Raw genomic sequence first — 15,107 nt, 5'->3', positions numbered from 1 at the left:
CAACAATTCTCCCTGGGAAGTACCGGGTCGGCCAAGACTTTGGTTTGACTGTTTGTTCCTGATTCAATACTAAGAGCAGACTTCTTGTTTGTTAAAAACTCATGAAGCTCAAGAAGTTTTTGAACTAATTATGCAAAGAGCAAACAGACAGAATCAACATACAGCTGAAGCAGATGGACAAGATTGATGAATTTTGAGAAGGATGTGCAGACAGGAAACTGTGCAATCAGATCTGATCAAATAATCTTTATTCACAAAATAAGTCAATACAGCAGCAGAGACAAGATAATACATAGTGAATATTCCCCTCAAATACAACAAGTCTGGGTGTGCGGAATGAGTTCCGTGAATTGCATTATAGTAACAACAACAGTTGAAGATTTTTACAAAAAATAATAAAACAATAAAATAAGTATAAAAAGGTAGAATAAATAAGATAAAGAAGCGTCTTCAAAGGATGCGGAGAGCATTCAATGATATTGACCTCAAATATGGAAGAATGCTATCAAGACATTGTATGATAGATTAAATAATTAGCTCATATTGATCAGGGACGAGGCGTGATTTTTTGGGTCTGTCATCTCCAGGAACAATCAGTTCAAAGATAGAATTAAAACTGCACCCCTTCCCCCACTACTTGAAAGATAATAAGTTTCATTTTAGACAATTATTTATCGAGCACAATATGACATCTAGTATAAGATACTAGTCTTGATACTTTAATACTTGTTCAGGGAAGCACTTGGCTTGAAACCAAAAACAGAGCTTTATCTGATCTACTGATTGTTAAAAAATGGCTTGATCAAAATATATTATCACTAAATATATCTAAAACCAAGTTCATGTCAATTGCATTAACCCATACAATGATTACAATCTAGAGGATCTTAAAATTCATAATGTAATGACTTTTTAAATAATTCGTGCAGATGTCAAAGTATTGAACAAGTTTCTCAATAAGTATCTGGGCGTCATTTTTGATTCCAGACTTATCGGATACAACATATTGACTTCCAATTGAAAAACCTTACGTAAATATATATTTGCATTCAGGCAGCTTGGAGAAATTCTCAATTTTAACGAACTTAAAGTAGCTTATTTTGCCTTTGTACAGTCTCGCCTCTCATATGGCATCTTAGCATGGGGAGCAGCCTACCGCACCCATCTAAGAAGAATAGAAGTTATTCAAAAAGCAATCCTTAAAGCTGGCTTTCGTAGATGTCAAAGATATCCCTCATCTTTACTATTTCAGGAAATTAGAGTTTTAACTATGAAAAAATTATACATAAAGGATTTACTCATTCATGTTTATAAACATTTTGGTTCAATTTTCCTGCCATCTTACATTTTCATAACACGAGATATGCAGCCACAGTTGGGATCAGAACTATCCAGTTAACGAGATCCTTCTCAACAACAAATTGTTTCTTCTTATCCCAAGTAATATATCGTAATCTCAAGAGATTATTTCTGCAAAATAAAATTTTTTCAGCTGCAAGTCTTGCAGTTTCAAAAAAAGATTGAAAATTGGTTGTTTGAAATAAGTGATGAGGAGGCTGTGGCTCTGGTCTTGGCGGCGGCGGCGGACTCACCTGACTTCATAATTAACATGACTTCTACTGACTCTATATCAATACCGACTGACTTTACCATACAGACTGGCTATATACGTTACAGACGGACATAAAATACGAAACTATGACAATCATTTGAATGAAATTACCCTCATCTATTAATCCATGTAGGCTCTCCTTCTTCTTCCCCTCATAAGATTCACTCTACTAGAAATACCAACTCGAGTCTACGCACAGGCCACAGTGCCCATGTAGGCTCATTCCATAATGTATAATATGAAACCCTAATCTAAGTACTTAATAATTTGTATTTTATATTTCATATTATTTATCATTTTTGTACTTGCTGTATTGTGAAAATAAGAAGATTCTTGATTGATTGATTGATTGATTGAGATAAGTTTACTAGTTAAAATCTAAGAGTTGAAAAGTCTAGAACTTGGCTAGATCTCAAGCTCGGGAACTGGCCCTTAATAATTGAAATAATTTAAAAAATTGACATGAAATTATAAAATTATCATATAATAACAAATTCAAAAAAAAATCGTACTGTTTGCAACACTGGCGCGGAACAGTGGACTCGCAGAGAATAGCGATGTCTTTGACCGTTTACTCCACCATCGTTTACGGTGAGAGGGGGAGTGATGATGCAGAAGAGTGGTGGTAACAAATGCTAAATATCATTACTGGAATCGCATGTTTTTGAGAATTACATTGAAAGGATGGAACTGACGATGCAGTAGTCTACTTTATTCAAAGTTGGCGCGCTCGCATAAAAACGATTATCTTTTGGTTTCTTCACCTTTTTTTATATTATTTTAAATATTTCAATTCAATAATATACATATTACATATCAATTTCTGTCCAGTCATCGGCGAATCCGGAGATGACCGGACGCCTCGCCTCTGAATTGATGTAAGCTTGTAAGCTTCCAATGATGTTTAATTTATAAAAAAGGCTGAAATACATCTTCCAATTTTATTAACTTTTGAATTGATTTTCTCACAGGATTACATAGAAAAACAGGACGAGCTGTAGCCATCAAAGTGATCGACAAACTGCGGTTCCCAACGAAACAAGAGGCTCAATTGAAGAATGAAGTTGCAATATTGCAGAACTTGTCGCATCCGGGTGTTGTCAATTTGGAACGCATGTTCGAGACAGTTGAGCGTATATTCGTTGTCATGGAAAAGCTCAAAGGAGACATGTTGGAAATGATATTGTCCAGCGAGAAGCGAAGTCTCTCTGAGAGAATAACTAAGTTCCTTATCACTCAGGTAATAAACAAGATCAGACATCATATTTCATCTCATTGATGCACATCTTCATTCATAAACTTTTATAGAGATGTGAATGAGCTTTTAAACAACATCAGACGTAATATTTCATCACATCATGCACATCTTCCATTCATAAAATACTATAGTTTTAAATTCATCTTCTAACTTCAAATAATCTTTTATGATCCTCGTAGATATTTGGATTATTCTATCTTCATCTTCGATAATCCAGATCCAAAAAGCAGTTTTAGATACTCCATATTAAGGGTAACCGTCCACTGGAACCGTATTCAACCGATCCGTTCGGCCGTTTGATCGGACGAATCTGCCGGCCGTTAATTCAGCCGAACACGGTCGTCCATTGGAACCGTTCTCGTCAGTTTAGTTCAGTAGTTGGCTGGTTGCCAATTATTGAATTAACTACTATCATAGCCACCATAATTATTCATAAACAATGATTCTAATAAAATTTTAAAAATTTAATAAACAAATATTCATTAAATTAGTTATTTAATACAATAATCTTACCTTTAGATCCTATTTGCTCAGCAATATTTGTCCACACCACAGACTCCTTTGAACACCACGACGATGATATCTTTGTCTCGCATATCCCACAATGGAATATGCTCTTAAATCAAACTTATCAACTTTTCATTGTCCATAGTTGAAACTTTTTAAAACAGAACAAGTTCAAAAAACAAAAACAGACAAGACTGTGAAACAATTTCGAGGTTAGGATGATGTTGTCTCAGCTCGACTTCGGCGGACAGAGCCGGAAAGTCCCATTCAATTCGGATTAAAAACTTGATCGGCCGGAGACGGACGTGCACGGACGTATGAACCTGTTGCAATGGACGAGCAATATATAGCTTTCTTTGTTGGGGGATCGTTCGGACGAGTTCGGTAGTTTCAGCCGATGCTAGTTCAGACGAAATCGGCTCCACTGGACGGCCCACCTAATAGGTCAATCGAAACAGTTAAAATAATGCTCTGAATACGCAAGCAAAATCAAGAATTTAAAAGAGTGTTTCAAGAGAGTTTTTCTATGCTTCAAATATTCTGAATATTAAAAAATATTTCGCCTAGGAAGATTTGATGTTTCTTCTGTACAATTTATGTTGTAAGCACGATATGGACGGCAGGATAAACCTCACCAAATATGTAAGCAAGATCTGCCTTCACCGAGTATGTAAGGGTGGGAAAATGAAAAACAAGATATGATCGTACTGGTTTTTGATATTTAAACAAAACAATAAATTATTTGTACAAAATTAGAATTATAATTAGAAAATAACGAAATAATAATAAACAGATGATTTTTCAAGGGCTACTCGCTTGGCTGCTAGTGAAGATTAAATTTGTTGTGGTTATGGAAAATTTAAAACAATGACTCAGTAGTCACCTACCTTTATGATAATGGCTTCCCAATTTGGCATCCACTGGTTGAACGCGACGTTAATTATAATGAAAAATAAAAAAAAACTGATCTAATGAAGTGGGTTCAGATCCCTTTCTATTTAATACAATCTCTTTAAACTGCCCGAACTGTGACAGGAAAACTGTATTATAAAACAAGAACAAAATCTATCCCCTTCACCAGAACAGCCGGACTTTTACTCACAGTCCTAACGAACGAGCTCACACACCGACACAAGTAAAATTTGGGTATTAATATATAACTCAGTCAATGCCAAACATGAAGCCATTTCAAATACATATTTTTATCAGGCGCACAAGCGAGCACGTTTGTTATCAAAAACAAAAGAGAAGCTACAATAATTTGAAAACAAATGAAAAACAATCTTTCTGTCGATGACAAAAACGTTCAAAGACAAAAACATTGTTCATTAAACTTTCGTAAATTAAAACTCTAAAATCCTGATCATATGAGATAAATATATGATTCTATTATGTCCCATATGACCAGGGGACACATCACCCATCCCGCTGAAAGACTCGTCCCTGAGTCTGTAGTCAAGAGGGGAACAAAAAAAAAAATAATGATTAAACAAAATAATATACTCCGGAAACAAACGTGTGCCTGATTGACTTGATAATGTACTATACATTGAAATCAAACATTTACATAGAAAGGTAGGTTACTCAAACTAAATTACAAACATTCAAATCAAATTCAAAACGAAACTATGCTGCACAGTAACATTGATATATATGAAACTAACTTTCAATATTATACACATAATATACATTGCACTTTAATTTAATCTCATCTTGAAAAAAAGACGTATGAATATTCAACTATTATGAAAAGAAAATCTCAATTGACAATAATTTATTTGTGAATCAACATTGAACTACTTCAAAAGCTGCAATAAAAATCGAAAAAAAAACTTATAAGTACATTATGACTCATAACTATATAGTCAAGAAAAAAAACAATAAAACAGTTAATCCATCAAAAAGTAACTATATAACTCTTAACTATCGATTATATGTATCTTGGGTGTGCTACCGTTACAGCAGATAATTTACACACATACACTTGATGCCTAAATATGCACAGAATAAAGTTAAAAACCCTAACCAGCCAAATAATATATAAAAAACAAAACTAGAGGAATTTACAACATCTCCCCAAGAATTTGGAAGATCTACTTTGTGAATATATTCATAGAGTCAAAAGAAACGTAATGTATTGATTCTATGAAATATATTTGTCTTTATTCATTAAGTACATTTCTGATCTATTTAACTCGAATTTATAACAAATACATTAGCATTTTTACTATATACAGAGTGTTCACAAACTCTATCAATACTCTAGGGAACTGTTCCTGGGTGTGAAAAATATCTAAATATCATATTTAAATTGTCCAGAAGTCTTCAGTTACACAGCGGCCATTTTGTTTTTTTTCCTCTTATTTTTTTTCTAATAATAGTTAAATATACAAAATTGAAACTTTGCACAATCATTTATAACAACTAGACAAAGCTACAAAAAATTATAATAATTTTTCAAATTCATAATACAAAATGATGGTCGCAATCATGGTTGTGAAACTAACGGTTTCAGAGTTATTAAGAATCAAAATTTTAAATGGGCGCCATTTTGTTTTACGAATTTGAAAAATTATCATAATTTTTTGGTAGCTTTGTCTAGTTGTTGTAAATGATTGTGCAAAGTTTAAATTTCGTATGTTTAACCATTATTTTTAAAAAATAACGAGTTAAAAAGGCAAGATGGCCGCTGTGTGAGTAACTGATGACTTCCGGACAATTTAAATATGATATTTAGATTTTTTTCACCCAGGAACAATGCCCTAGAGTGTTGGTAGGCAGTTCGTATAAACACTCTGTATTTCTACCAAATAATGGCTGCTAAGATTGTAGATGTATGAAATAAGTTCTAATGTGATCTATATCTTTTACAGATTCTTATAGCATTGAAACATCTGCACAGTAAAAATATAGTTCACTGTGATTTGAAACCGGAGAATGTGCTTCTCAGTTCAGACTCAGATTTTCCTCAGGTGAAGCTTTGTGATTTTGGCTTTGCTCGCATTATCGGCGAAAAGTCGTTTCGTAGATCAGTTGTCGGCACTCCTGCCTATTTAGGTAAGTTTTTTGTATGTCACTACTTTCTCTTAGGACAATATGCACTATCTCAGTTCAAATGGAGATGAATCAGCTGATCGTTTTAACTGGAAATTCAACATTAGGCTAGGCGTACACCAGTTAGTCAAGACAAGACAAGACATGATCAGACACGTTTAGTCACAATATACTTCACATCGCTGCTTGTGACGCAACTCACTCTGATTAGGCATTGCAATTAGACATATCTTAATAAGCAGTTCATTCACATGGGCTACTTTTTAAAACAATTTAAAAAATCTTGAAGCACCCTTTATTTTAAAAAAACTTTGAAATAGTTTAACAACTAGTTTCGGTGATCACATCATCGCCAGGTTATAAAATAAAATATATAACCTGACGATGGTGTGATCACCGAAACTAGTTGTTAAACTACTTCAAAGTTTTATTTAAAAATAAAGGTGCTTCAAGATTTTTTATATTGTTTCTTAATGAGCAGCTATGTGAAGTATTGTGACTGAACGTGTCTGATCATGTCTTGTCTTGTCTTGACTAACTGGTGTGTGCCTAGCCTTAGGATGAATGCAACCATGTCTAAAAGTAATCGTGGTTTAGCGATTAACGTAGATTGTGCATATGGGTCCAAATCAAGTACTGACGTTCAACTTTGGAAATTCAAAGACCTTAGCATCTTTTGCACATTTTCAGTGTAAACGGAATTTTAGTTTTCAACTGGATTAAATCAATATTGTATCTCGTTTATTGTAATGTTGTTACCACCAGCTGAATCAATTCAGTTTAAGCTTTCACTGGGAAACAGTGAAACAGCGAACTGCTTTTTTCCATTAACTGTCAATAATTATTGGACTATTGCCACTCAGCCCAGCTGAGTGAGTATGAATAATACCATTGGAACTTATGGGGATTTTATTTTCACTGTTCTCTGTCACTGTTGTGTGCGAATACAGCTCAATTCTGTAGTATTTATTTCTTATTGCTCAGTTTAATCATTAAATATCCATCTAACTCTCTTTGTTAATAAATAATTGTTTGTAGAATTTATGAATTATATAAGGGATATCCACAATATACTTATTCTCAGTATTCAAAATAAATTCTACAAAACAACTCTCTACCAAAAATTTTGCACAAAATTTGCAAAGCATGTCTCATTTTCACTTTCTAAGTAGTTGTGAAGGAGATACTGTGGTAGTTTGAATGTGTATTCAGTATCATTTTCATTCATCACCAGAGTGCAAAGTTTTTCTTTTTGCTGGTAATAAGATTAGATTAGACTTTCTGGTAATACTTGAAAATAGATTTATGATTTGTTCTTTCATTTTTTAGTGTTTTCTCCACTTATCATTATCTTTGTAATTGTTTTATGACAAAATAAATTAAATTCTGAATAAATACATTTACGATCACAAACTCCTCATATAACCATACAATTATGTATTCTACATAAATGTAAATTCTTATTCACTTACTCCCAGGGCCATCTATATCTAAGTTGATATTTGGCCGCACCAACAAACTGTTTCCACGTAGTTAGCTCCGCAGCACCTTTTTCTGTCACTCCAAGCCTCTCCATGTCAGTCTTAACCTGTTGCCACCATCTCTGTCTGGGTCTCTCCACTACCTCCGTAAACAATTCCATAGTGCATTAGTGTGACGTCAGCACAGGTAGGGCTCCTACACCAATAAAAACACTAGCTGATATAGATCAGCTGAAATCAACGAATTTTTATTGGTGTAGGAGCCCTACCTGTGCCGACGTCACACGAATGCACTATGGCTTTGTTTACGGAGGTAGTGGTCTCCCACGGGGTCTTCTTCCTGGAGGTTTCGGTGCTAAAACTATTCTCGGATTGGACTATTTTCCTCTCCTGAGTTCGTGTAAATGTAAATGTCCTTAATAAATGACTGATTTAATATTTTGGGCTTAAGCCTGTGGTACTTTTGTGGAAGTTGTGTTATTTTCAATGATTGGATAAATGAATAACTTGTTGTGCAGCTCCAGAGGTTCTGCGAAACAAGGGCTACAACCGGTCACTGGACATGTGGAGTGTTGGCGTGATCGTGTACGTGTCGCTGAGTGGCACGTTTCCCTTCAACGAGGATGAGGACATCAACGAGCAGATACAGAATGCCGCGTTCATGTACCCACCCAATCCATGGAAGGATATCTCCCGAGATGGTAATTCATAAAAGCATGCATATCTAGAGTTTTGATTTAGGGCTACATCCTTCATATAGTCTTGTATTTATGGTTTTGTTTTACAAAAATATTTTTTCTGATTTCTGAAGTACTACTTCTCAAGTACTCGATACCTCTACTACTTCTTAAGAAGAGTAAGTAAGTTCTTACTTCTAAGTACTATTTCTCAAGTACTCAATAGTTCTACTATTCAAGTTGTTTAAGTAACAATAAACTTTTAATGTACTGACTAATGAAGGCTTACTGTGATACTAGCATTGAATTTCTGTTCGCACAATTTTATCTAGTTTATGAATGTTATCAACAGTAAAAAACCAATAGACAAGTAATTCAAAGCTTTCGGTTTTGCTGGTTGTAAATTTTGATGGCTGTCACTTCTAAGTCGTTGTAAATAGATTGTTTATTTTATGGTAGGTAATGCAATGTTGAAATATGATTAACTATATTTCGGTATAATATTGCAAGCTGAAGAGAGTCTTTTCAATAGTAGGTATGTTGTGAGATTACTTGATAATTCCATATGGGTTTTCATTACTGAAATGTTCACAATATTTTGATGTATCAGATTTTTTCATTGTCGCTATCAACTTTATGCCTGGTTTTATCAAGTTCGGTCAATACTTTTGAACATGTTCAAATCAGGTTTACAATTTGTGCACTGGAATATATGGGCGCTTATAGACTTAGGCCGGTTGCAGACGAACCGCTATCGCATGTGGGATGTGGGACCGACATACCACAGAACAATACGACTAACGCAGAGAGTCTTTCACACTACATTTGAGAAAACGCTCATTAGTGCGATTGTGGTACAGAAGCTAGGGGAAGCGAGGTGATAAAACCAGTGGTACGACAATCGCAAGGAAAATAATCGCCACCACAGCGCGCAACGCCATGTGGAAGTATCAGTGCCACTGCCACACCTGCCAATGCATTCCATATGCGCTGCGTTTGTGGTACCACAGAAGGAAAATAGTAGCTCCCTCATCCCACATGCGATTGTGATTCGTCTGAAAGCGGCCTTATGCACCACGAACACGCGCATTTCGTTTTTAATCAGCTGATGCTATGCTTATGTGACTCACAGTTCTGGAACGGGGCACAAAAAAGAGAAAGTGGAGCGACGTGATATGGTAGATATATAAATATTGACATTTGAAAGCAAATATGGGGAATCTATTTTATTATTTAATAAGCTATGAAGGAAAATTAAAGATAATGTGGGTGAAAACTTCCCAAAAAGGCGAAAACCTTTGAAAAAGGTGAGAACCGTCCAAAAGGCATGTCAAAAATAGAAACAAAAGCCACTCAGAAAAACAAAAATTGGAAATGGGAGCTTACTTAGCCACTCGCCAACTTGAAAAACTCACGCAGTGTCTACAGAAGTTTATCCAATAACAGGCCTCTCAATGCCCTTTGAAATTGGACCTCACATAGATATCTGGCCAATACTGTTGTATCAGAGAGAGTCGAATTTAATTCATTATCTTCTGATACTATATTGGCGAGATATAGTGATACTTATCCATTAAGGGAACACAAGATTGTTGTAAACTTTCCTAATATCACAACTTTATTTTGATAAATGAATGTATTTTTTATAATAAATTCTTGATATTGAACAATATTCTTGTATTTCCATGAAATATTACTATTCATTCATTCTTTTGTATTCTTTCAGCTGTTTCCTATGGTAGTTCATGATTAATATCGGGGACCGAGCTTCGCTCTGGAGTACAAGAGCATAAAAAATTTATTACAAAAGAAGAAATTATAATAACATTGATACAGAAATGTTCTATCCAATCACAGTGAATTGAGATTAATTCTCAGAGGAATGCAAAAATTTCCCTTTGTCCTTCAGCGAGTTTCCCAAGGATGAGACCTAGTGCAATAGAATTTTCATATCATTAACCTACTTTGTTCCAAATTTCGTGAGAATCGTTAGAGCGGTTTTCGAGATCGGTCACATCTATATAATTATAAAAGCGAAATGGCACTCACCCACAGACTGATTCACTCACTCACACACTCGCAGAACTAAAAATCTACCGGACCAAAAACGTTCAAATTTGGTAGGTATGTTGAGTTGGCCCTTTAGAGGTGCACTAAGAAATCTTTTGGCAATATTTCTACTCTAAGGGTGGTTTTTAAGTGTTTAAAGTTCGTCTTTTAGCATGTATATTCTTCTTATTCCATTCTCTTAATTATAATTGAAAAAGGCCATACCATATGTTAATATAGAACTATAATCTAGAGAGAGTACCTCTTCGAAACAGTTGTTAGTTAACTGGTAACTAAATTAATAGTCTAATTTTGTCAGGTTGGCATTAAGTTGAGTTGACTTTGTTAGGTTGGCACCAAGTTGTAGATTGAAATGCATTTATCGCGGAAAAATTGATTGGCACTGCTGCTTCAATCAGAGCTATTCCTGGGAATATTATATATTACTGGCCGTCTGGCTCGCTTTGCTTGCCATATCCGTTTAGCCAGACGTTTAGTCTGGACCCCCGACTGGATCGTCATATGATAAAAATACTCAAATGAAAAATGCAGGTGAGCGAAGCGAGTCTGCTGATCTCATTCTTGGACGATCCAGTTGGGGGTCCAGGGGGCAGAGCCCCCTGGCTAAACGGATATGGCGAGCGAAGCGAGCCTGACGGCTAGTACAGATATATAACATCTAAACATCCAAACATATAAACAGAAATTGCTCGTTTATCAGTATAGGATATTTTGATTTCATACGTCTTTCATTATTTCTACTTTTGTTGGCTTCTCCATTTCCACTGCTCTATGACCATGTAAATTATTATCATGGCATCCTCCTTATCCACCACACCGATGACCGAAGTCCATTCGTGTTCATTCAAGCTGAGCGACTTGTATAATAATTATCAACACCATTCCATTCATGTACAGTCAATCCGAGCAACTTGTATAAGTTGTGTCTTTAGTGCTATTCTACTTCCATCACTGCAAATATTGTTATAAGTATCTGATGCTTCTCAGACAGTGGTACATTCATGTAGCTTACATACAATATGTGCAACTTTTATAAGTTTTGTTTTCAGTGATTTACCCCATCACTGAAACCAATATTTTAAATATCTAATACTTTCAGACTACAGTAGACTATTCTGATTCATGCACATTCTGAACGTCTTTTATAAGATATGTTTTTAATGCTATTTTACTTCCATCACTGAAACCATTGTTTCAAGTATGGAATGCTTTTCTTACTACAGTAGTCTATTAATGTTTATACAATCTGAACATATTTTAGAATTATTGTGTTTTTCGTTGCTACTTCACTTCCATTACTGAAAACATTTTTATAAGAATCTGATGCTTTTCAGACAGTAGTTAATGTACATTCAATCCTAGCAACTTCTATGAGTTGAGTGTTTTCAGTCTTATTTTACTTCCTACACTGATAACATTCTTATAAGTATCTGATGCTTTTCAGACAATAGTTTATCCATGTACATTCAATCCTAGCAACTTCTATGAGTTGAGTGTTTTTGAGTCAGTCTTATTTTATTTCCTACACTGAAAACATTCTTATAAGTATCACATGCTTTACAGACAGTAGTCCATTCATGTAGGCCTACATACAATCCGAGCGACTTTTATAAGTCTACTCAGAGATGTTTGGTGGATGAGTGGTCAAGTAAACCCGACCTGGTTCATTCTCTAATCCACTCCCACCTGTGGTTTAGCAGATAGTTCCAAGTACAGTTACTATATAGAAACTGTAATATAGTAACTGTAGTTTCAAGTATTGATACAAAGTTGTAAGAAATGTGTAGTTTCAATACCACACTACATACCTATGACACAATGAATCAGATTTGTAGTAATAATTATTGAATTCTTTATGTGTGTTCATTTGTAATGATTCTCATTCAAACATTCCGAAAATATGTTCATGCACAAGATAACAAACGTAACACCTAAAAGTATTCATTTTTGTGTTAGTTTTATGTGAACTGGTACAGTATTCTAAACTGACGTGAATTGTCTTGGGGTTTTTTATTGAAAGTATTTTGCTGATAAGTTTTGATAGAGAGTTGATATCTCACTGCTCTTCGAAAAATTAGTTTTTCCATTGATATGTGTTAGAAACTAAATTATTCTCAATATTGATAAATTTTTACCATTGTGACGTCTGCTTTCGAGTGGTCAAGTTTCTTGAGTTGAGACCAACCTCTTTGGAGCTCTTCAATTTCAATACTCCACAAGTATAAATTAACTGTTATGGAAATACTAACTTATAGTTTATACAAATCTGATGAATTTATATATTTTGTGCTTCCAATTGACTACTTCCAGCTATTCTCTTTATAGCTTTCTTCTAAATCAGGCCTCTGTATCTTGAAGCTTCCTTTCATCCAAGATGGAAACTTTTTTATACGAACATTTATATATTTTAATAATTCTTGATTGCAATATTGATATTTTATTGTTTCAATTGTTATTTGTATTTTTATTGTTATCTATTGGAATACGATTCCAAAGATTTTTTAATTGAATATTAGTGTATTGGAAAAGTTATTATACGAGTCAGAATAATTATTCAACTTGTTGATTAAGATCTTCATACTTCATTCTCTCACTTTTTATTCTTGTTATGGAGTTTAACTGTATTAACTAAGTTAATTGTTTTCATATGTTTATCTTCTACAAAATATTCATATTAAACCCTAATATAATTTTTATTGTAAATATTATTCTCAAACATCACACAATAAATTATTCCTTGCCGCTTCATGTATGTGGATGTAAAGAATAATCAATTAGATTTTTTAAACTTGAAAGAACTCTATAGACGATTCTAGAATCTTTCGATTTTAGATTTTTTGACTTACAGTATTAATATGTTAACCACTCAAGATAGTGTTATCTTGGTGACGCATCACCACATAACTAAAATGTTTCATTATTCATTTTTTCATTAATTACCTACATCAATTAATTGCAGCAATATTATTATGGTATCAACATTCATCATGCTTACAAGGATACAACATACATAAAGACATCAATCGTGTATACTGTAAATATAAAGTATTAATATAATAATTGTATTGTCACATTATATTCGACTGAAATTTATCCACTGTTATGATTGGCTCCAAACAAGACTTGCTAAAATGTGCTTTACAGTACTTTTCATTGATTCATATAAAGACACAGTTTCATAATAGAAACATATAATTAATTCGGCTAAAAATGTTAATCGACATTCCTAACGATTTTCGACTTTAAAGCATTCCTGCCCAATGAACACAGATAGAAGTTTTTAATCACTTTTTAATGTTAGTTGACAACTTCTATTTATATATTCCCATTATAAAAAAATACCACATCAAACACAATAGACAACATAACTGTAACATTCCTACACAGTTTTATTAATTTAAATCAGCTTTCTTTTGTTTTTTTATATTTATGTCTTTTTGAATGATAATCTCATTCCATTATGCTAAGCTTATCATTCCACTTCTACTATAGATTCTATTAGAACATTCTGTAAGAAACAGTATTATCCTTAAATTGATTTCATCCTTTTCTATCTTATTCAGAAGCATTACAGCTTGAAGCTTTGAAACGGATGAACTTTGAAAGAACTATTTTGCATTAAAGAAATTTGTTCCCCGTTTATGAATTTTACTTTAATTTGATGATCATGTATAAAATATAAATTTCAAATATACATTTTTTCGCTTTGTAAACAAGAAGCTTCAAATCTTTTGCTACTCCACTCTTCAAGTGCCTATTTGTCATAAAGATTTATATCATGGCCTAACCTGTATTGAAATGAAAAATATCTATATCGACCATAGAATGATCTTATAGCTAAAAAAAACTTGTGAACAAGATTTCAATGCTTGCTTTGCTTTGTAAAAAATATAATCTCAATTCTTCATGAGAATATGAAAACCATTAATTTATGCCGCCTAATATTATGTTTTTAAAAACTAATCGTGTGTAAGATTTCTATGTCTGAATCCAACCAATCTTTGTTTGAGTCTCTTATCACATAAATTTCTAAATGAATCTCCCAGTTGCTTTTTATTGCAATTATCTTCTACCGATCATTCTCAACTTACAAATATTCTAATAACGTCTACCACCTTCTATGAGATGTTTGTAATTTATGTGTGGAAAATATTAAATTATTTGTATTCATATAGTTTAATATCCCAGCTCTTGTAAATATCTTCGGTACCACCGTGATATTCTAGTGACATCCTAGCTGTTTTTATTGTATTATTGATTTATTGAATCAACAAAATGATATGGAGAGAAAAAATAAGGTAACCTTGTGCTATGCCTCTCCCAAATTTAGATGAGGTTACACATAGTCCGAATTTGTATTCAAACTAATAGTGATCTGATTCATACATTTTTAACGAATTTCGGAGTTACAATATAAACATTGCTAAGCTAAGTCCATGATTAATCTT

General features: G+C 33.6%; 1 protein-coding gene across 1 annotated transcript; it reads left to right on the top strand.

Moving 5' to 3' along the window:
• Positions 1-2,583: 2,583 nt before the first annotated feature.
• On the top strand, positions 2,584-8,613 carry LOC120356468 (serine/threonine-protein kinase D1-like; the record flags this gene model as incomplete). The annotated part of the gene is made up of 3 exons (XM_039445395.1): positions 2,584-2,852; positions 6,251-6,434; positions 8,431-8,613. Coding segments are annotated over 3 exons (636 nt in total), but the record flags the coding sequence as incomplete, so codon positions are not given.
• Between the last annotated feature and the right edge of the window lie 6,494 nt (positions 8,614-15,107).

This window comes from Nilaparvata lugens, unplaced genomic scaffold, assembly GCF_014356525.2.
Source record: "Nilaparvata lugens isolate BPH unplaced genomic scaffold, ASM1435652v1 scaffold6819, whole genome shotgun sequence".
Lineage (NCBI taxonomy): Eukaryota > Metazoa > Arthropoda > Insecta > Hemiptera > Delphacidae > Nilaparvata > Nilaparvata lugens.
Note: the sequence above shows the minus strand (reverse complement) of the source record. Positions and strands in the feature narration are given on the sequence as shown.